Source organism: Drosophila subobscura, chromosome O (genome assembly GCF_008121235.1).
Source record: "Drosophila subobscura isolate 14011-0131.10 chromosome O, UCBerk_Dsub_1.0, whole genome shotgun sequence".
NCBI lineage: Eukaryota > Metazoa > Arthropoda > Insecta > Diptera > Drosophilidae > Drosophila > Drosophila subobscura.
This window is the reverse complement of record NC_048533.1, coordinates 18,135,761-18,157,290: the sequence shown is the minus strand read 5'-3', so window position 1 is coordinate 18,157,290 and position 21,530 is coordinate 18,135,761. Positions and strand designations below refer to the sequence as shown.

General features: G+C 45.3%; 1 protein-coding gene across 3 annotated transcripts in view; it reads right to left on the bottom strand.

Moving 5' to 3' along the window:
* LOC117898154 (tyrosine-protein phosphatase 99A) overlaps positions 1 to 21,530 on the bottom strand; it is a 112,840-nt gene that overhangs the window by 90,651 nt on the left and 659 nt on the right. For 2 of the 3 annotated variants that reach the window (XM_034807357.1, XM_034807353.1), the window contains exon 2: positions 15,323 to 15,730. In XM_034807357.1, the coding sequence (XP_034663248.1) occupies positions 15,323 to 15,419 (97 nt within the window). In that variant the 5' untranslated portion in view covers positions 15,420 to 15,730. Of the gene's footprint in view, positions 1 to 15,322; positions 15,731 to 21,530 lie in introns of those variants that run through there. The other variant, XM_034807354.1, reaches the window with a different exon arrangement.

Genomic DNA, 21,530 nt, shown 5'->3' with positions numbered 1-21,530 from the left:
CTCGACACGGGCAACAGTACGGCCCGGGGGCGTTGCCATGACGCACAGCGCAATTTATCAAAATGGGAAATGAGAAAAAACACAACAACAACAACAACAACAGCAACAACAAAAGGAAAGAACAGAAAAATAGAGAAAATCAAATGGAAAATAAACAAAAATAAAACCCAAAACGAAGCGAAGCGAAAAGTGAAAAAGTTTGCAGTACAAAATTATTCTGCGTCTGTCGTCGCTCTCGTCCTTCATCTTAATTCGTGTTTCCATTTATTTTGGGATACTCTGACAAGGCACAGAGGATCTAGATCAAGTACTAAATATACTCTTGGTAAGTAAAAATGTTGTCTTGTTTCTTCGGGAAGTTTCTTCCTAATCAATCAGATCAGCAATATAATTATAGATATTTCCCTCGAAAGGGTATCTCAAGCTTCGAACTCCCATTAAGCATTCTAGACTCTTCTGGTTTTTTCTCGTCTTTTTTGTGATTTCTGCTTGTTTATTCACCAGAAGAGTGGAAGCCAAGTCAACTGATTGGCTGGCTGGCTGGCTGGGTCCCGCACCGCCCCCGCTGTCAACTTGAATGAAATTGAGGCAAACAAATGCTGCAACTCTCTTCGCAGGCAGCAGACAGCAGCAGCAGCAAGAGCAGCACCCCCCTGCGTGCAACACTGCTAACAACATTAAGCAGGACAATGCCAAGCCGAGTGGCATTGTCCCCTGCATTGCAATTCATTTAGAGCCACTCGGCTGGCGCTGTGTGTCTTTCGCTGTCTGCGAGGGATTGCGGGTGGGTGCTGAAGGAGTGTTAAAATATTTTGTTGCATTCAGTTTGATTGTTTGCAACATTTGCAACATCAACCGCTGCTACAGCTACTACAGATGCAGCTGCAACAGCAGCAGCAGCAGCAGCAGCTCGATAATGAAATGACCACAAAAAAGCTCTAGTTTTATTTGCCCTGCCTTTTAGCTGGTGCCCATGGACTCCATGTCAATACAAGGGAGATGCTCTTAAGTGCCCGAATCGAGTTGGACTGTCAGTTCGGCGGACAAGTTGCTGTGGTCGGTTGGCCATGGGGCCGCAGCTGTGCAACTTTCGTTTTGGTAATGAATTCCGGCAACTTCTGGCCAAGACAAATGCCGACAGTTCACTCAACCAAATGGCGGCGGGTTTGTCATTAATTTCTTGCTGCTTCTGTTCCAAATTTAAGACGGAGCGGAGCCACAGCTCTGGCGGCAGCTCCCGACTTTAAGCATCAGTTATGCTGCGAATATTCGCCATCGTGGGCATGGCATGCTTTTGCCTGCTCTGCTCCACTCTGTCCTGCAACTAATTACATTTTTCATCAATCAAATTGCAGCGTCAAAATGCAAATTTAATTTCATCCCTCCACCCTACCCTTCCCGCTGCCCTCTGCGTCGGCTTATGTTTAATATTAATTAATATAAAATGCTTGGGCTAAGCCAAAAATGGTTGCAGCCATTTTCATTACGGCCATAACAATGAAAATTGCCGGCTTGTAATTGCAAAAATTGCAGAGCTCCAGAGCTTCCCGACGCGTCCCTCTTTGTAATTTTCCCCGCTATTTTTCGTAGACATTTGCACATTTCCGCTCCTCCCCCACCACCAGGCGCCACTGCTGTCGTGGCTTATTTTCACCCACTTTTCGCCGAGTTTCGGCCACGTTTTGTTTGCAAATGCCACTCGAAATTTTCCATTTAAATGGCAAATACGGCATGGCCCGAAAGCGTCCGCCAAGAGTCAGCAAAGCAGTGCAACGAAATTCAAAAATAAAAGCCGCACACAGATGCCAGTACGCCCCAGACGCGGGGACCCCCACCCGTAGCCGAGGAGGGAATCTTCCGGCTGCAACAGCAAGTGCAGCAGAAGGAACCAGGAGCAGTTGGCGGTGGCTTTGATAGCGCCATTGGTGGCACAATGACTTCATAAACAGATTTTTATTTCCCTCTCTCTAACGCTCTCGCTCTCGCTCTCCCCATCTTTATCTCTGTCTATCTGTATATCTATCCATCTGTCTGTCTCACTCGTAGCTCCCATTTTCGAGGAGAGCCATAAAAATACAATTTCCTGTGCTTTATGTGGAGCAACACACAGACAGACAGAGGCGCAGACACGACTCTGCCATAGACATTGCCATATAGCGTCGTTTCCTCACCAACCGACTTCTCTTCCGTCAGGCTGTGGCTCTGCTGCTCCTTCTCGTCCTGGCTCTGTCTGCATTTGGTACTGATTTCAACAGTGGGCTTTGGTTCTGTATGCTAATAGTTTTCTTGTTTTCCGCTTCTCGGTTGGCCTATTGCCACATAAACAAATTTTTTGCCTGGCCGGATAGCCGCTGGGGAGCGTGTCTCTGCACATCCCCATCGATTCATTCATAATTGCACTCAGATCAAAATGTTGTGCGTGTTGGGATTCAAGAGATGACATCGCATTGCAATGCGGATCTGTTGACCGTTTCAGGCAGGCATTCGGCATTCATAGATGGAGATACAGATACGAAGAGAGAGAGAAACAGAGATTTAGATTGAGAGAAAGAGGGAGCTTTGGAAAATGACATAAAAGGAAGTCAGTCTCCACTTTAAGGCATAACAAAAGGCAACTGATGACAGGGGCATGCCATACACACACACACACACACACACACACACACACACACACACAAATGGAAAGCATGTGGCACAAAACGAGAGACGGGAAAATGTTGTGCCTGTTGTCACTTTGATAAGGGCACTTAGCCAAATCTTCTGTCGAGCCGGAGACGTAGACGGTGCTGGTGCTGGTGAGAGACTTCTCATTGATGTCATCGTTAGGGGAAAAGTCAAAGTCAAAGAAAAGTCTGAATAAAAGGCCTGCGTCGAGCACTTCATTAAAATACCCACACAGACCGGACCGGACCAGACCAGACCTACCATCCTTCCAATCCATTCCCTGCGCGTGTTCCGTTTTCGCATTAATTTGGTCAATTTATGTGCGTGTGCGATAAAAGGACAAATGGACAGGCACGCGTTGGTCTTTCTCGTGTAACTCCCACTCCGAATCCCCTTTCTCCATAAGCACTTAAATGGGCCAGTCGTTTCTTGCATAACAAATAGTTTGAGTTGCCAATGTGTTGCATGCATTCGTGTGTCTCGCGCCGTGTCTAAACCGCCATTACTCATACGCCGCATGTGACGGCGGCAATTAAAGCCAATAAAGTGCACAGATGTCGCCTGCACTCGCTCTAATTAGACACAAATTCAAAAGAGAGAGAGAGGGAGAGGTGCCAGATACATTTTCTGAGGAGGTGTCTCCTCTTTGAACACATTTAAAACGGGCTTAAAACTTCTCCAAAATGTGTCGATCCAACTGCAAGAGCAATCAATTATGAACTGTTAATTGGCTGACCTGCCCATGGGGAAGTGGGCCTAAAATTATACCATGTTCAGATCTTTGGATAGGTGCCCCAAATGGTCAGCAAATTGCCACACCCAGTCCCCCCCCACCATGCCACACACACACACCCCAAGACGTTCGTTTGTTCGTTGCCTCGTTTGTGTGTGGTCAAGTTGTCGTCTGTTTGTTTGCCTACATGGAAAACTTTGGGTTTTGTTAAGTTTATGCAAATGTCCTTTCGGCAATTAGCAATAAATGTTTGCAGTGGGCACTCTATGAGCTCTCCCCTCCCCCCTCTCTCTCTCAGCCTCTATGCATGGGTGTGTGTGCGTGTGTTGGTGGAGAGTGTGCATTGTGGCCATTTGTGGCCCATTTGTGATACAAATCATGCGGTCAACGTTTACTGCGGGCCACCAGCTGTTTTGCCTTTGACTTGGCCACCCACAGAGCCCTCCTCCCATCCCCTACCCATCCCCAGGACCCCCCAAAAACTGAGAGAAGCCGAGTACATTGCGGTCCATGTGCAAATTCTATTATATTTTGGTTTGCATTTGCCCCATGCTCATTTACATGACTTGAAACTACTTGAGATTGTCCCCAAATTCAATGTAGATGCATGCCCCAATAGAGCAGCGGGCAGATAACATCACAAAATGGGGCCCTTACACTACCTAATCGCTGGAGGCTGTCCTTGCCTCGAAGACACGGGCTGCGATCCGCGACACACATTTCTCAATTAAACACAACTAATGGATTCTGTGTCTCTTATCTTTGTGAGCGGTAAGCCTTTAATGCATTAATTGAATGCCAAAAGCCAGGCCGGGAACAGCTCTGTGGCCTGCATTTAGATTGATTTTCATGCCAAAGCAGGGGTTCAGTGCCAAAGGAGAGAGAGAGTAGCCCCCTCTGTGGGCTGACGTTGACCCAGTTTGTCAAGTTTTCACTTGTCTGGAATGCGCCAAGTGGCCCGGCCACAACAATACTTGGTTGGTCCTCTCTGTCGGCTCGCCTCTGTCTCCCCTTTCGTGTCTGAGTTCCAATCGGAGTCTTGCACTCTCCATTTTGTAGCTGGGAAAAGTTTTTACAGCCTTTCGGGGCTGCCTGTCGACATTCATTTGCATCAGATTGTGTGTGTGTGTGCATGCACTTGTGTGTTTTCTCTGTTTTTGTGTACACACTTGTGCGTGTGTGTGTTTGTGTGTTCCGCTCGATAAATTGTTTCGCAAGTTTCGAGCAGCAGCAGGAACAACAAAGGGGAGAAGCAGCAGCAGCAGCTACAACCAAATGTAAATCAGTCCCTAGGCTGGGTGCTGCTTAAATAGTATCCTGCCAAGGCAGGACTATTAATAATGGCCACATCCTCGCCCTGCCGATTGATTGATGGATGATAAGAAACATGAATCAGCTTTCCCACACCCACACCACCTACCCCGCCAGCAACCTCGCCACCCCCGCCACCAGCGCCACCAATCCCAATCTGACGGCATAATAATACGCGTTTATCTCTGCTTGGTTACCAAACTCCAGCAATTTGATTTATGCATTTCCATTTGTGCGTGGGACCTTGAGCCTACCCCCCATACCGTGCCACACACATGACTCCGGTTGTGGCAACCACACCAGAAAGTCTGATTAGATTTCTCCGGCAATTACGTGAGCACATTGCTTGCTCCTTTGTGGCGGGTCTGGCCTACTATTCCTACTGCTTATTCATATTTCGCTTTAATTAGACACAATTTCGTTGGCAACGCGACTGCTTTGGCTTTTGGGGCCAACTTTTGTTGAACATGTGAATGGTATCGGCATCGGCATCGGCTTGATTCCGATCTCCTCGCTAATAGGCACAATCATTGAGCTTGTTAGGGCATTGTGTTCGCTGTAGATGAATTTTTCATAAATAATATCCGATTGCTGTTTCCAACCGGCAGTCACCGATGCATGACAAAATCTATCGAACGGGGAGGAGGAGTGCATACACGAGGACGAGATAATCTCTGCGCCAGTTGCCTGGAAACAGACCCAATCCTCAAAACAATCCCCAGCCCAAAAATCCAAGCCCGATTCCACTCAACTCAACAACAGAACAACAAAGTTCATTTGGCTTTGACTTGGCAGAAATTCAATATTAAAATCGGATATAAATTGTTCACAGAACAGCACCAGGAGCGACCCTATCATCCTGTCCGTATAACAAGTGGTTTACATGCCCCCCCCCCACACACACACACACTCCCACACAAACAGATACACACGATTCACTTGTATCTGTGACATGTGCAGTTGTTTAAGTATGTGTAAGCCTGTTTATTCAAATGTATTGCATTTATTTCCGCAGTTGTTGCTGCTTCGCAAGCGCTCTTCAAATATTCATGAGTATCAAATGTTTGATAGAGCCCAGCCCAAATCGGAGCGATACATCAATGGAGGGATTTCATGTGCGAGCATACACAGTAGGCCCTAAGCCGACTAACTGTCGAATTGGTTTCCTGTCTGGATTTCTATGTGGCTGTGTGCACGCCCCCAACTCGCTTTGAAATGTTGAAAAATCGTTGAATCCATTTTAATATTTATACGATAAATTTGTATATGTCTATGGGCAATTAATCAAAGCATTCATGAGGCCCTGCAGCAGGGCCATCGCACTCGTATTGGCATCACGCATTCACGCATCACACATCGCAGCCGTAACCCAGATACGTGTCGGGGTTTTGATTGATCATACACGCATTCTGTGGCTTTTGGCACTGTCTCTATCCCCGTCTCTGGTTTCGCTCCATCTATGTACATGTGTGAACCGTGTCCTGTAATTAGCACACGCACACGTTGACCTTCTGACATGCTGCTGTTGCCACTGCTGCTGCTACTGCTGCTGCTGCTGGTAATTGCGTAATGAAAATTAATAGATTTATGACCATCATCATTCTCTGCAGGCATTAAAGCCAAGTCAATCCTCAGAGTGCGCTTTAAAAAGCGCTGAGAGAGAGAGAGAGAGAGAGAGAGCGAGGGAGAGATTGCTGCAAGGCTTTCCATTTTTGACAAGCGACGGCAATAAAAGCCAAACAAAGGCAAACAGACGACGCCATTGGGGAACCCGTCACGGGACCCTTTTTATTGCCCCGAAAAGTGTATGACAAATGCGTGCCAGTGGCATGGGGAATGGGGAATGGGGAATGGGGATTGGGGAATGGGGCAATGCCATGGCCATGTAGCCAGTGACTGTAGCAGTGCCATCACATCGCATCACATCGGTCGTAAAAGCTGCGAGACGCCTCCATTGTTAATCTCCACTCACGGCTCTGCTTCTGTTTGGCTTTTGTTTTATTGTCGCACTTATTTTTATTTGCACATCAAGTGATGATGCCACACACAAACACACTCACAGAGAGAGACAGGGAGAAAGCCAGCCAGGACTCCGGACAGCTCTCAGCTTGATTAAATTATAAAAATTGTATTATGATGGAACAGGACAACTGAACGAGTGCAAGTACTGCTGTCCAAAAGCGATTTCGAATCGGCTTTGCAGCCGGCAACGGAAAAAACATTGAGTTGGCAGGGATTCAATGGCTTCACAGTCGCATCGAGGGTGCTTTCGTACGGTACCAGCTCCCTCCCTGCACTGACAGAAAAGTGAAGTTGGCCTGGTATTTGGGTCAGACTGGTGCAGCTGGTGCATCGCTCAGGTCTGGTTGCTCCCTTACGCACAGTAGTAACTAGAATTTAATTTAAAAGTTCTGCTCGTCCTCGCCAGGTCCAGGCCATGTGCAGTCTTCTCCGTTTTCACTCGGTGTGTCTCAAATTGTGTTGAGCAACTGGCATAATAACTCACAGAAAATCCAAATGAAAGACTAAACCCTACTGAATGACTGAAACACAAATTAAAATGTCTTTACTGACCAAGCAGATGTCTTGGGAGAAGCCTCTGTGGCTGCTGCATTTGATTAAAATGCTCTGAAATGTCTCACAAATGAGGGGCATGAGGACATTCATCTTAACCGGAGTATCCATCCTGCTGCTGTTGCCCCCAGCGGCTGTGGCTGTGGCTGTGTTGAAAGAGTGCAGTTCGCCTTTGTGGTGCACTGGGTATTGAGTGGAGAGTTCTGCCGAGTTCTGACAAAGGTGTTACTGAAGTTGAGCAAGAATTCAGCTGAGCAATCGCTTTCCAATCTGCCTGAGTGCTTCCTTTGAGAGTCCCCCCCATCCGGAACCTGTGTAATTATTTCATCTAATTAATTTAACGTCGAATCGAAAGTTTTCACACACACACAAAGACATCAAAGAAGTCGCACGACCACGCCCCTTATTTGTGGCCACTGCTGAGGAGGGCCTTGGCCCAGTGCTAAGCGTTAATAAACCCGATGATCAGCTTAATAAACCAAGATTCGCCCCCGCATCGGAGGGCAGAGTCAATTCCAGGCGCCGGTCAAGCCAAGCGGAAGCGGAAATTGTCTCCAGGCAGGAAGTGTTGCCAGTGTCCTTTTTTTTCAGTATTTTTTCAAGCAGCTTAGCTGCTGTCGGCCAGAAATTGGATTTATCTGCTTCGTTAGTAAATTGGTTGTGATAGGCGCGACATCACGGACTGGTCAGCCAGCCAACCAGCCAGCCAACCATCCAGCAAGTCCGTTGGCCATTTAGCAGAGCCAACTCCATCCGACTGCGGACTGCAGAAACCAACTTCTGGGCTGCTTGCCAGACAACTGCAGGCCGGTTGGTGGGTGGACAGTGGATGATATCCCCTCCTGCCTTCCTGCACAGTGGGTGCACAGTGTAAGAATGCGACTTTGCTGGAATTCATCTGTTATAAGTATATGCAGCTATTAAATTCCTTTAGTTTTCCGTACCATTGCCTTCTTCTCACCCCAAGGTCGGTCAACATTTTAAGCAGCTTGGCTCAAACCATAGCCCCCCGCGTTTCGGAGAAAGCAGCTGAAGAGCTGAAGCTGTTGCGAAATGATTTTTATGCGAATTTTATTATATTTGGCTGCGGAGAGAGAGCTCACGCTCTGTCCTCGAGGCTGCTTAAAGCTGCGGCTGCGACTGTGGCTGAGGCTGAGGCAGCGACTGCGGCGGCTGCGGCTGTCTGGGGAAATTGTATCATTATTGACTTTCCGCCCCGCCGAAATAAATGCTTAAATAATCCCGAGGCGTTTCAATTTCAACAAAGTTGAAGTTTTCCCAACCGTATACCCTTTGCTGGGAGTACATTCGAATGGCCTTGAGGCAGGATATCCCTGTCCAATGTCCACAGTGCTGAAGGGTAGCTAAGCGTCTGGAAACGTCACAGCATTCTGCAGGCTTATTTTTTTTGGATTACAATTTCCATTCGGTGTTTATAATTTGCGTAGCAAATTGAGCGAAAGAAATGGTGACATTCATGCGCGCTACGCAACTAATTTGTGAGTCCAGCTGGGGCTTTGGCTGGGCCTGGGAATGGAGAGGAGGAGGGAGGGGCTCATTTGGCCACGACCACGACGAGGATGGTGATGATGATGAACTGCCCGCAGGCGTCTGATTTATGTGTCTCGGCTCCCACAACACAACAGAACACAGCATGGCACAACGTAGATGGATAGATGTAGAGACCAGAAACCAAAGCAAAAACAGGCCATGTGGAGGGTCTGCGTCTGCCATTCAACTGCATGGATTAATGAGCCACAGCGGCGACCACATTGGGATTTTTTAAGCTTGATGCCGGAGCGAGGGCCAGCACCGGCCGGGCCGAGTCGGGCCAGGACTCTGTGGATTATGTTGACTTTCTGCAGACAATGCTGCAGGAGCCGAAGCAAAAGGACAAGCCCTGACCGAGCAGGATGTGCCTCTCCCACCTGCCTCACTCTCCATCTCTCTCTGTGAGACTATCTGTGTGAGCTCTGGCCCCTCGACTGGTGGCAAAAATTAAATTATGACAGCAAATGAACAGCCTCGGGTGGGGAAGCAGCGGCAGCAGCAGCAGCTCAAGTCCAGTATGGTCCTACCCTGCCCAGCCTGGACGGGACTGGCCCGGGCCGGAACTGAAGAGCCGCTGGCGCACAGGCTAATAATGAAATACATGAATTTTTTAGACAATAATCGCTGCAGCTTAGCCAGGATTATAATAGGCGCATGATGGCACAGGGAATACCAGAGCAGGTGGGCAAGGTGAGGTGGGGGGAGGTGCGCAAAGATGGGTAAAGTAAGTCCGTCCTCCATTGCGGTTGCTTTTCCTTTTGCGGCGGCTTAAAGCTTATTCAAAATGCACTGAATAAAGTAAAAAGCAAAGCATTTGTTCGATTGAATATTCACAACTATCCATCCCCTGGGAGTGCAGTTTTAACCATCAATATTTGCTCTGGTAATTGTCTAATCAATTATTGTTGTTTATCCAAACCGATGGAAAGTCAGTAAAAAAAGATTGATAAATAAACATTGAATGCAATTAAATTGTTAAATGACTCACATTTAGCGAATGATTCATATTTGTCGAGCATCGAGGGCATCGGAAGCATTGTAAGAGATTTACGACCTGCATAAATTGTGTGGCTTCCCAATGGATTAATTGACTATTTTCGGCTGACCGAGCAGCAGCCATCGCTGTTGCTCCCAAGACAATTGTAATGAAAATTGAATTTCCATTTATCCCATTGCCTTAAAAGTAAGTCTAAGTTGAGTTTTCTTAAGCTGATCTGCCATTTAGGTTGTGGTCCATATGATGCCTTCGTCAGTTTTTATTGTTCATTATTTTTCGGATGGAGATAGTCATCGAAAAACATCGCCTGTACTTTCGGCCCAGCTGAATATATTGTGTTGTTGACTGGCTCTGTAGCTGCTAAAATTTAATTAAACTTGTAACAAAATTATTTCGATATGCAAAGCAAGCCACGACGACGGAGCTGGCGATGAGGACGACAGCAACAGCAGCAGCAGCAGCAGCAGCAGCATCATCATCCAGAACAAAAGAAGAAGCTAAAGCCAACGCAGCATAGTTGGTAGCCAGCGTAGTAGAAAATTTGTGTAAAAAGCGTAAAATATTATTTGCAAATTGTTGCCTGGCAAAACTGTGAAAACTGTGTGAAGCACAACTCAAACAAAAAACAAGAAAGTGGCCCCCACGTCCTCATCCGCAGCCCTATGACAACAATTTGGTTTTTTTTTACAAAGGAGATTTTCATTTGAACATTTCTGGAATAGTTTTCGTTGGTTTTTATGGCATTATTATTTGCCAATATTTTTCACATTCACGTACACAATTTTCGGTTTCTGTGATTTTGGCTCTCAGGCAGTCCAGTTGCACATAATATATACATACATATATACATATATTATATATGTACACATACATACTATATGAATAACGAGAACTGACTTTGGCAGTTTGATTTTTAATTGAATTTTTTGCCATGCCATCCGACCGTAGGGAGAGTCAACTGCGGAGGCAAACAAGCAGAATTTGAAACCATTCGGCGAATCCACTCGGTAATAGGAGAGGCATATTCAATATCGGATTTATGATTTCTGATTTCTAGCACTCTTCACGCTTGATTGGGCACAGTTTTGAGTTTTAGAAACTGCACTGCCACTGACTCATAAAAAATAATCAAATTTTATTCCCTGGGCCTCGAACTGCACCTCGAACCTGCTAATTGATATGCATGTATCGTTTTTTCCAGAGTTTCAGTCTCAGTTGCAGGCCCACCCCATTAGGTATAGGACTCCGACTGCTATAGCTACTGCTCGTGCTGCTGCTGCTGCTGTTGTTGGCCTGCCGACATTTTTCCATTAATTGAAAATGCCAATAGCACAGCCAGCAGAACAATGAACCATCAAATTGCCAGCCAGCCATATTGTGTGCCCCCGGCGGCAGCCTCCTCCTCGTCCTCGTCCTCATCCATCTACATTCCGCTGTTCAAGCGCCCACCCGTTCTGGCATTCTGCCGCATGCATTGTATTATTTGTGGGCGCCCTGTCTAAATTTGCCATCCGCATAAATTATGAAAAGACCACGTTTGCTGGCCCATTTCGATGACATTGCCATTGCCATTGCAGTTGCAGTTGCATTGTGTTGTAGTGTTGGAAAAACAATTTTCTATTTCCCGCTCTGGGCTCAGTATTTTTGGTTTTTCTCTTTTTTTTTTTTGGTGCTACTGTTGTTGCATCATCAAATATTCCGCACTATTTACCACTGAACGAGTACTCGTGTGGATGGCTCTGGAAAACCAAACAAATGTCAAAGCAGTTCCTATTTGCCCTTTCAGTTGGTAAATGCGGTTGGACTTGCTACTTTTGTTTGATAGCCGAACGATATTTGGAAACAATTTTCTAATGCACTATTTACTCGTGGAAGTAATTTAATTCCGGTGGAAATATAGGGAATCCTCAGCACATTCCAGCTGTGAAACTCGTTTTTATACCCGACACTCGGAGAGTAAATGATTTTTCTGTTTTCATTCAACCAAACTCATAAATTTCTCGAAAAGCAGTTTAAATTAAAGCTGCATAAGAATGCTGTAAAATTGTTGCTAGACTTGCTCTTAACCCTGCAATTCAATGTAATTCTTAAGCAATTTTTTGCTTTTGCTTTTAAGGTGTCCTCGGGTGGAACGAAGGCAAAAACTAATTTGGAAAATTGTTTTTAGCTGCTGTAGCTCAACCGCCGCTCCGTGCCTTTGGCTTTGCTGTAGCCCGGGGCAAGTGAAAATTTGCAATCTAATAAAGAAATTACTTCAGACAGGATAGCCACCAAGGACGTCGCCTACACTAAACAAAATCTCAGACATTTTTTCCCTTCCTGCCTGTCGTTGTTGTCGTGGTTGTTGCTGCGATGTCGCCAATGCTTCGGTTCGGCATTGTTGTAATGAGCTGAATATAAAGTGCGTGTGGAGGCACGAACCGGGCTATCGTATCGAGGGAGTCCTAAATCGCTGTTTGCTCTTAGACATAACATGAATAATTTAAAAACAAAAGCGAAACGATTTGCGACGTGCGACACCCGAACGACTTCTAATACACTTTGGCAAGTGCGGTTAGGTGTGGTGTGGTGCGGTGGGGTGTTGTGCCCTCTCATAAGCTTCGTCAACTGTGGTTGGCTGTGGGTGTGGGTGTGGCTGTGACTGTAATTGCAGATGTGGATGTGTGAAACCGGAAAAGGGACATTTAAGTCGAGCTAATAGCTGGATACAAAGGAGGGGGCCACACGCCATGCTGGCATTCAAGCATTCACTTTGCCAATCTTCGCTTAATGCTGGACTATTTCGAGATGGTAAGAGACAGGTGACGTGGGGTGACTCCCTAGAGTGTGGATGGGGAGCACACGTGCCACTTGCTGCAGGTTCAATAAATATGCCTTGATGGCAAAAATTGCCTATTCAACATGGTATTTTCTGCAGTTGTTCTGGCAGGACTACTGACTTATTCATGGGGGCCGCTACACCAAGCCATAGCCATTGCTTTTATTGGATCCACATTAAGCCAGAGCTCCATTGTGGCGGCCATACTTCTGTGGAGGATGAAGCTCTCGACTTGGAAAACAACTTTCAACTGGGAGCTCCTTTGTCTCCGCTTTATGCATCTCGCACAATCTGCGTGCCGCACAGTGCGGCATCATTTAAGGCAACAATTAGCTCCGACTAGCTGCAGTTACATGCCCACTTAAGTCCGGGCTGTGGAAACGTAAGAAGGCGAAAGTAGACCAAGTGCCGCTCGGTTTTGTCAATGCTTTGTTGCCGGTCTTGTTTTGTTTGTGTGCGTCGCATTGTGCCAGAACTTTAATTACGAAAACATTTTCAAAAGTTTTTCATAAATTTCTCGCACTTAACCGCAACTACATAACGCAAACAAAAGTTTCAAGTAAAAGTCTCAATGTGTGTGTGTGTGTGTGTGCTACTTATGCTACTTATTTTTGTGACGACTGTTGGTGTTGCTTTTGTTGCACTCACAGCAGCAGCAGCAGCAGCACAATCAAACTTTCGCTGTGATAGCAACAGCAGCAGCATCGCTGCTGTGCTGCATCGCCCATCAATAAAACGAAAATTGCTGCCAAATGGCGCACAGTTGTCGCAAGAACTGCAAGCCGTTCGACTCTCTGCGAGGGGGCGTGGCTGGGCGGTGGCTGCTGCTGCTGCTTCTGCTTCTGCTTCTGTTGCAGTGAAAACAATCGAAATTATAGCAAACAAGCGCGTAAACTTTTCGCTTTCATGGTCGAGTGTATGTATGTCTTTTTTTATATGCACGTATTGAACTGTGTGCCACCGAGTGCGTCTCTATCTGTCTGTTGGCTCTGCGTGTGTTTGTTGCTTGTAGTTTTATTGCTGTTGTTGCTGTTGTTGATGCTGCGGCGACTGTGGGCTGCTGATGCGCGGGCTGCAGACACACATTAAAATGGCCGACAAAAAGCACCGCCAACTGGCAGCCTAATGCCAATGCAGACAAACAATCACACATCCAGAAAGATATCGGTAATCGCCATTGTTTGCATGTGTGCTGGTTTGTTCACAGCTTTTTATGTTCACGGCTCTCCCTCTCTCTCTCTCTTTTTCATACCCTTACGGAAGATACTCTGGTTTTGATTAGATTATTGCAATTGAAAACAAAGAAAGGGTATTTTCCCATCGTCACTAATTAGCTCCTATATTTCTAAATAAATCAATGAAAAATATCAAAATTGGGCTGATCTGCTAGAGTATCTAAAGAGTCGTCATCGAAAGTGAACTTTGATTTCTGGTTTTTGTTTTCCGTCCGCTTTTTTATTGCGGCTCTTGATGACGAGCGAACTGCGAACTCATTTGCGTGCACATTTTTGTAGCTTACTTTTCGGGACCTCGATGGAAACGGAAATTCCGGAATGAGGGGAGATGGTCATGAAAAAATGTGTGTCAACAAAAGTTTCGTTTTGAAAATGTTTCTGCTCTCACTGCTCTAGTGCCCGATGCTCATGCTGCGCTCTGGCCGAATCTAATGGTTCTGCGGGGACCGAGACCCAACACCGACAAGCCTGACTGCAATTAGAGAGTCGACTCGACTCGAGTGGAGGTTGTTGTGGAGCAACCCTTTCACTGCATGGTTTGCTCGCTCACTTGAAATTCGGAATCGTGTGGAACTAGTTATGCTGCCATAATTAAATGTAAATTATCGCCATGTGCACAAAACTGTTTTCATGTTTACTTATTTATTTGTCAGTTAATTAGTTCAGGCTCGGCTCTCGCTCTCTCTATCTCACTTTCAGTGTGTGTGTGTGTGTGTGCCTGTGTTCTATTCACTGCCTGTACACGCCTTACTGCCCCATCCTAAAACACTGTTTGCTGTCTGTTTTTTCCGGGACTTTTCCTGCTCAGTGTGCACTACAAACCACGTACAAGAAATGTAATTATTTTCATTACATCAACAACACACCAGATATAAATGTACACCAGAGTAACAACAATGCAAGAAAAAAAAGCACCAAACGTAAAAAGAGAGGAGAAAACATGGCAGCCAAAACCACAGCGTCGGCATTTCCAATAGAACGGGACAACAATAGGTGGGAGAAAGGAGAGGGAGGTATGTATGTGATTTTCCTTTGTTTATTTTTGACATTGACGTCCCTCATTAATGTAAACGACGTCGACGGGGCATAAAAAGGCGACCTTCTGTAATTATAATTAATACGAAAAGAACATGAGCCCCACACAAACATACATACGAGTGTATACCCGTACTCCCACACAATTTCCACTGTCAATCTGCCCCATTTGACCCGAAACCAATACAAGAAAGCTCAGCGAGTGGGAGTCCTTTCGAGAACAGCTTACAAATTGCGTCTTTGTGGCATTAAAAATTCCATTAGCTGCAAACTGTCCGCGTTAATTAGTCCCGCAAAACCACGAAGAGATAATTTGATTTTCTCTAAAAGGCCCCCCAAAGCGTACCCTTTCTCGGGGAGGGTTTATTTTCATTTCACTTGAATTATGCTTAACTCAAACTTACCAAAGATCCGTCCTGCCCGGGTGGCCGTCGTCAGGAGCACCACAAAGACATAGATGATGAGCTGATGCTTGGATTTGGCCAGTATGCTCAGCGTCATTTTGTTATCTTTATTTGTGGTTTTTGCCCTTTGGTGTTTGGTATTTATATTTTGTTGTATTTATTTATGATCTAAGTCGATATCTGCGGTGGTTTGCGTTACGTTTTGTGTTGTTATTTGTTATAGATTTTTGTTTTCTCTGATTTGTTTCTCGCCCCTCCGGCTATTAAAATATGATTTCACTTGTTGGTGTGTTTTGTTTTTTGATGCCAATTAAGCTATGTTTGTGTTATAAGCTGTTGCTTTTTATTCTGTTTAGTTTTTGACGTTGTTTCAGCAGATTTTGCCTTTGGGTAATCATCGTAAACGAGCTGAAAATATTAATGAACATTTATTTATATTGAATTTTAATTATTGCAGAAGGGAATGCTGCAAAATATATTGCATTTGACTTTGTGAGGTTAGCTTTTAGTTATAATCAAAATAGTTTTCCTCTTTATCCCTAAACTTATTGCTTTAACAAAAAATATGTACTTCCTTTTACAAATAAATTTGTATGATATTCGATTTTTAGTCTACTGTAATCCTTGAATGAATCTTTGGAATTGAATTTGATATGATTTAGGCTACTGTTTGTTTTAATAAGAATCACATACATTAAATAATATATTTTTGTTAGTTATTGCCAGACAGAATACTAAATAAGTTCCTTTCTTCTAAGATTAGATCCATTTTGTCAGCATATCTATGATATACGGTATGATATCTTTTTTTAAATCCCTTTTATTATCTACTAAAGTTTCACTTTGGTTCCCTTTCCTTTCAGTTCTGCGGCTGCGAAATTAACTAAAGATGTCAGTCCCGACCAGCGGGGAAGCATAAACACCACACACAGATGCGCACACAGAGAGAGAGAGAGAGAGAGAGAGAGAGAGAGAGAGAGATGCACATGCACACCCATGTAAGGGTTAAAGTTTATATGCTGAGAATGAATTTGGCATTTTTATAACAACACAGCGGCGGCAGGGCGGGCACACACTCGGAAGTCTGACAACATAAAATGGAGTGAAATCTCTGCTCTGCTGGTGGTGCACTGTGCAGAGTCAACTAATGTGGCCAAAGGGTGCATCGGGTTGCATGGTGGGGCTGGGGCATAAAAGTGGGGTATAAAAGTGAAATGCAACGGCAGAATGAACCGCAGCAGTCGCCCGGCAGAGAGTGGGGGTGGGCTGGCGCTTTGGTGCACATTTAATGCGGCAACAGTTACAACATGTGGCAGCAAATGGCGATTGTTGTTGGCCAAACAACTTGGCTTTTGACTATAAAAACTGCCAGTGTAGTTGTAGTTGGAGTTGGAGCTGGAGCTGGTGAAGCAACGAGAGCCGGAGCACGCCTTAAAGTTGCCCTACCAATCCATACACATGTGTACACCCGGGGATCCATCTGTGGGTTGGGACCTGGAGGTGGCTTCAACTTTGGCAACAACGAAACCCGCCGCACATTGCACATGACGTAAATGTTGTGGTTGCTTTTAAAAACTTTGTTTTAATGTGTTTGCTGCAGGCTGCAAGTTTATTTTTTCTTGCTGTCCCACCCACCTCTGCAAAGCCCCTGCGCCACTGCCGTATCCCAGCTCGTGCCCCGTTCTTTCGCTCCTCCTGTCATTGTGTTGACGTTAAAATTTAAAGTTCAAATTTGTAACTTCCACTGGAAATTGCAATGAAAACAAAAATGTTGCAGACAGCAAATCGTTTGGTCCTTAGGCACACACGGCACACAGGACTACTGCCAATGTTTCATTTGTCCGTCTTCCTCTCCAGAGATTACAGTCTTTTCAGTTCATATTTAAAAGCAGAAGAGTCCTCCATATCTCTGTATTTGTACATATGTCTCTCTGAAGAATACATGCCTCTTCTTTATTATAAAATAAACTGAGCTCAAACATTGTTCCAGAACCACAAAAATACGTAGATAAAATGGGGAATTGCTTAGGTAGCTCACTCCTGCTCCCACAATGCCATTTTGCATAAATATTGCCTAAATCATTAATAAATCTGAACTGGGAAATTTGTTTTAGACAAAACACTCCGCACAAGCAGCTCTCCCATTGGTTTTGAGCGCGTGACTTTAATATTTTCCTCCCATTTATACTTTTAATCTCTTTTGCTCACATTTTCTCTACCAGTTCCTTTTCTGGGATTTTATTTCCCGTTTAATAAAAGCATCTGGTCAGGCAGACACCTGAAACAGCCAGTGCATACATTGTCTTTTGTGATATTATTGCATTGTGTATTTTAACAAGCAGTTTTAATGCAACTTTTACTCTTACTCTCTCTCTCTCTCTCTCTCTCTCTGTTTCTCTTCTCTTTCTGACTGTTTCGGACTTTTGGCAAGCAAAAAAATGAATAAAGAAAAACAAGCAAAATATTATGACTGCTGCTGGTAATTGAAGTTATTTTCCATATTACAAACCCTTGGATTTTACGTGTGCAAAAACACGTTGACTTTTTCCCTGTCGACACACTCTGGCCAGCCATGTGTGCCTGTGTGCCTGTATGCTTGTGTGGGTGTATGGGTGTGCATCTCTGTGTTGGCAGAAGCACAAAAACTGAGTTTGTGTAAATAAGTTTTCGCAGAGAATGTGGCTGTTGTCTGGTTTCGCTCCTGCCCAGGAAACAACATTTTCACAGTAAACAACAAAAAAGACAAAGAGAAAGCAAAAACAAATATCTAGAGAATATTCTAAAAGTTTAATTTCGGTATTTCGGCAGGAAAATGTTGATCCTTTGGGTGTACTACTTTTAAGAGGAAGAAAATGCTTCACTAATTCACCTAAATCTGATAGTTTTTGATGAACGGGTAGCCGGTAGAACCGGCATTCGACCCTACTTTGAAGCACCACTAGTACTTTGCAGTTCCAATCCAAATGAAGACATTGGCGAGCGAAGCCCGTAAATAGCCGCAGCTAGACGACCTCAAATAGCCAACGCCTTACTCTAAGCACCTTAACGACAATTGCCACCATGTTCTGGCTTCTTTTCCCCATCCAACACCGCCACAAGCACCGGTACCGGTCCGTCATCACGACCACTCAACAAGTTCCCCAACTCGCGCCAGTACTACGGCACTGCACGTCACGGCACGGCCCTTAATGACCAGTTGTCCAGTGCAAAGGGGCGGCGAGTGTCGTGGGCAATTAAAGTGCCTTCGCAGAGCAGTAACATTTTCTCAATTTTTCACATAATTCCGACTGCGCTTCACCCATCCATTCTCCATTCTCCATTGGCGTGGCCGGTTCTTTTCTGTTTTCTGTTTTTCGCTGCTCTTCCATGTTCCGGCCACTTCCATTAGTCGTTCATAGACAGTTACGAGCCGCTTTTATGCCCGAATGCTCGGCACGGGCCATGGCAGCGAACGTTAAGTAGCTAAATGTCAGTAGCCGATTTGCAGTTATGACAACACCCACAGTTGTCGTCGCCCCAAAGTGCAGTTACACGCTCCCGGTCGGGGGTAAAACTTTAAATTAAACAGTGCCAGCGAGAGCTGAGGGGAATACACGTAACTTTAGAGTGAGGAAAGAGAGGGCAGCTTCCTGTACCGTAGCTATAGATACTCTAGCAGATTCAATTGATCCTTCGCAAAATACTGACAAAATGATCATAAATTACTTTACGTTTGTTAGTGCAAGCATCCCTCTGAGATGCAAGCATCTGATCAAAATCAGAATAACCGCTGCAAGGGTATACAAATATGGCACTGCATTTTCCATGAGGCATAAAGAGAACCAAGCAGCACGGGAATCACACAAAATATGCAAAGGACAGCAGTAGCAACAGCATAGCAGAACAGCAAAACAGAGCAGAAGCACGGGAACAGCAGGAACAGAAGTTGTAATTTACAACTTATTTACTTAGAAATAAAAAATGAATTAAGACAACGAACCAGCAGCCATGACAGCTGCCCCCGCAAGGCCTGTCCCACAGTAAGGGTTTTCCACCCGCATCTGCTGGCACGGCAAAGGCAAAGGCAAAGGTACAGGTAAATGCATAAATAAATAACGCAAAGGTCTAACAGAAAAACAGAGAAAGAGTGGAGCGGACAAGTTCGTAAATGTGGAATTATAATTAAATGCTTTGACATGAAAGAAATGCAGTCAAATAGAAGCCTCGACTTTCAGCTTGGATAATTAGCAGAGCCAAAGGTGTTGGAATGTCCTTGCTGGTCCGGGTCCCTGAGTGAGATTTATTATTAGCTGGAGACTGCTGCTAAGTTTTCTCCGATCTAATCAACTCTTTTTGAACTGGAACTGGAACACTTTATTAACTTTTAAATTTCACAGAAAATACTCCAGTTCCTGGGCTGTCAGCAGCCTGTCACCGGCATACACACTACAGAAACAAACGGAATCCTGTTTAAAAAAAAAGGAACCACGTGTCAAGTGAGTGCATGTCTCTATATTTGTCGGGCTGTCTCCACGCCACTCGGTGGCAACTATGGATGGAGATTATAATGCCAGACGGTGCACAAAGAAGCGAAATAACAAACACTGAAATAACAACGGGCTCCTGCTGCAACAACTTAAGTGCAACTGCAGTCGCAGCGAGCAGTGTGTGTGTGGCACCAACACTCGAGAGCTGTGGAGAGAGCGCTGAGCGCCAACAATGGCTTTGTCGCAACTGCAACTGCAACAGCGTCAAGTGGCATGACTAGTGCCATGAAAGCACAATTGAATGTATGAAAATATTACACACTTTTCTTTGGAGCGATTTATGTGGCATGCCATACACGCCATACACGCCGCACATGCACACCCGCCCACGGACGCCTAATCATTTTGGAACAACCAACTAATTTGGTCTGTTTTTAAGGGCAGGGAAGGAGCGTGTGTGGAGTCACTGTGCACCGCTTACAATGAATTTATTTTATTATTTGCTGATGTTTGCAATTTGGGCACGTGCCGCAAATTTTCAAATAGTTCTGCAAGCCAACACCGGACGTGGCACACACTCTGGAGACCAGAGCCGGAATGCTGCCAAAGGTTGAGCAAACAAACACTTACACACATACACACTCGCACTTGCACACTCACTCACAAATTCGCACATACAAGTCTAAGTAGAGGGGCACTCGGTGGGGGTTGGGGGCAAGGCTGCCTTTTTGAACCATTTTTCCGCTTCGCTGCGTTTGTTGACAAACATTTTTGAGTAGGGCAAGCATAATGCCACGTAAAATACTCTTTAGGAAAAATACAATAAAGTTAAACCCCCCCCTTCACGCTCACTTTCAGCAGAAGCAGCAACAGCAACAGCAACTGGAATCAGCGCAAATTTAGTGGCAAAGTAAATAAATTTATTTTAGTTTTCCCTCTGCCGCTGCCTTGCCCTTTGATTGCCGCTGCCATTGTTGCTGGCCTCCATTTGGTGCCCCGAAATAGCCCCGACGAAATGTCTTAAGTCGCTGGCTGGCTTTTATTGCCGTTGCCCCAACAAATGGCAGCTGGCAATACGAGTGCGACTATGTATGTATGTGTGTGTGTATGTACCAGAGGAGAGTCCTCTAGCGAAAAGAATCGAGAGTGAAATTAAGAAAAATGGCGCAAAAGGGTCCAGAGCTTAGTGTTTGTTAAATGGCACATGCAGTCGATCGACAACCCTTTTGTTGGCCAACGTCTCTCCCACTCTGTCTATTTGTGTGCTTAACAATAATGTTGGCTATTAGCGGCAGGGCATGACCCAATCCGGGGGTCAGCAATTTGGAAAACTTTTTCAAGGATCCCTTCGAGCCGAAATGCCAAACCAATTTCTGGCCTGCCAAAAAGCCGACAAACCAACCGCCAACCGACACTCACTAATTAAACTAATTAACCAAGATGGCAAAAGGGATAAGTTCTGTGCGCACAGTAGATGTCTTCGCCATATTCTTGCCTTGCTCCTAACCATCCTGGTATCATACCCTTCCCGACCGCTCAGACACAAATTGAAAACGAAAATGCTTCTTCCCAAAGTGGGTCAGACGAAGCGGAAAGGAGAAGTTCCGCCGCTCCCCCTTTGGCATAAGCAGAATCCAAATCGGGATCCTAAAATGCAAAATATGCTACAGCGTTGGGCTGGGCTGGGCCGGGACTGGGGCTGGGCGCTGATGCCTGCCAAACGCATTTTCGGTGGTCGAGCA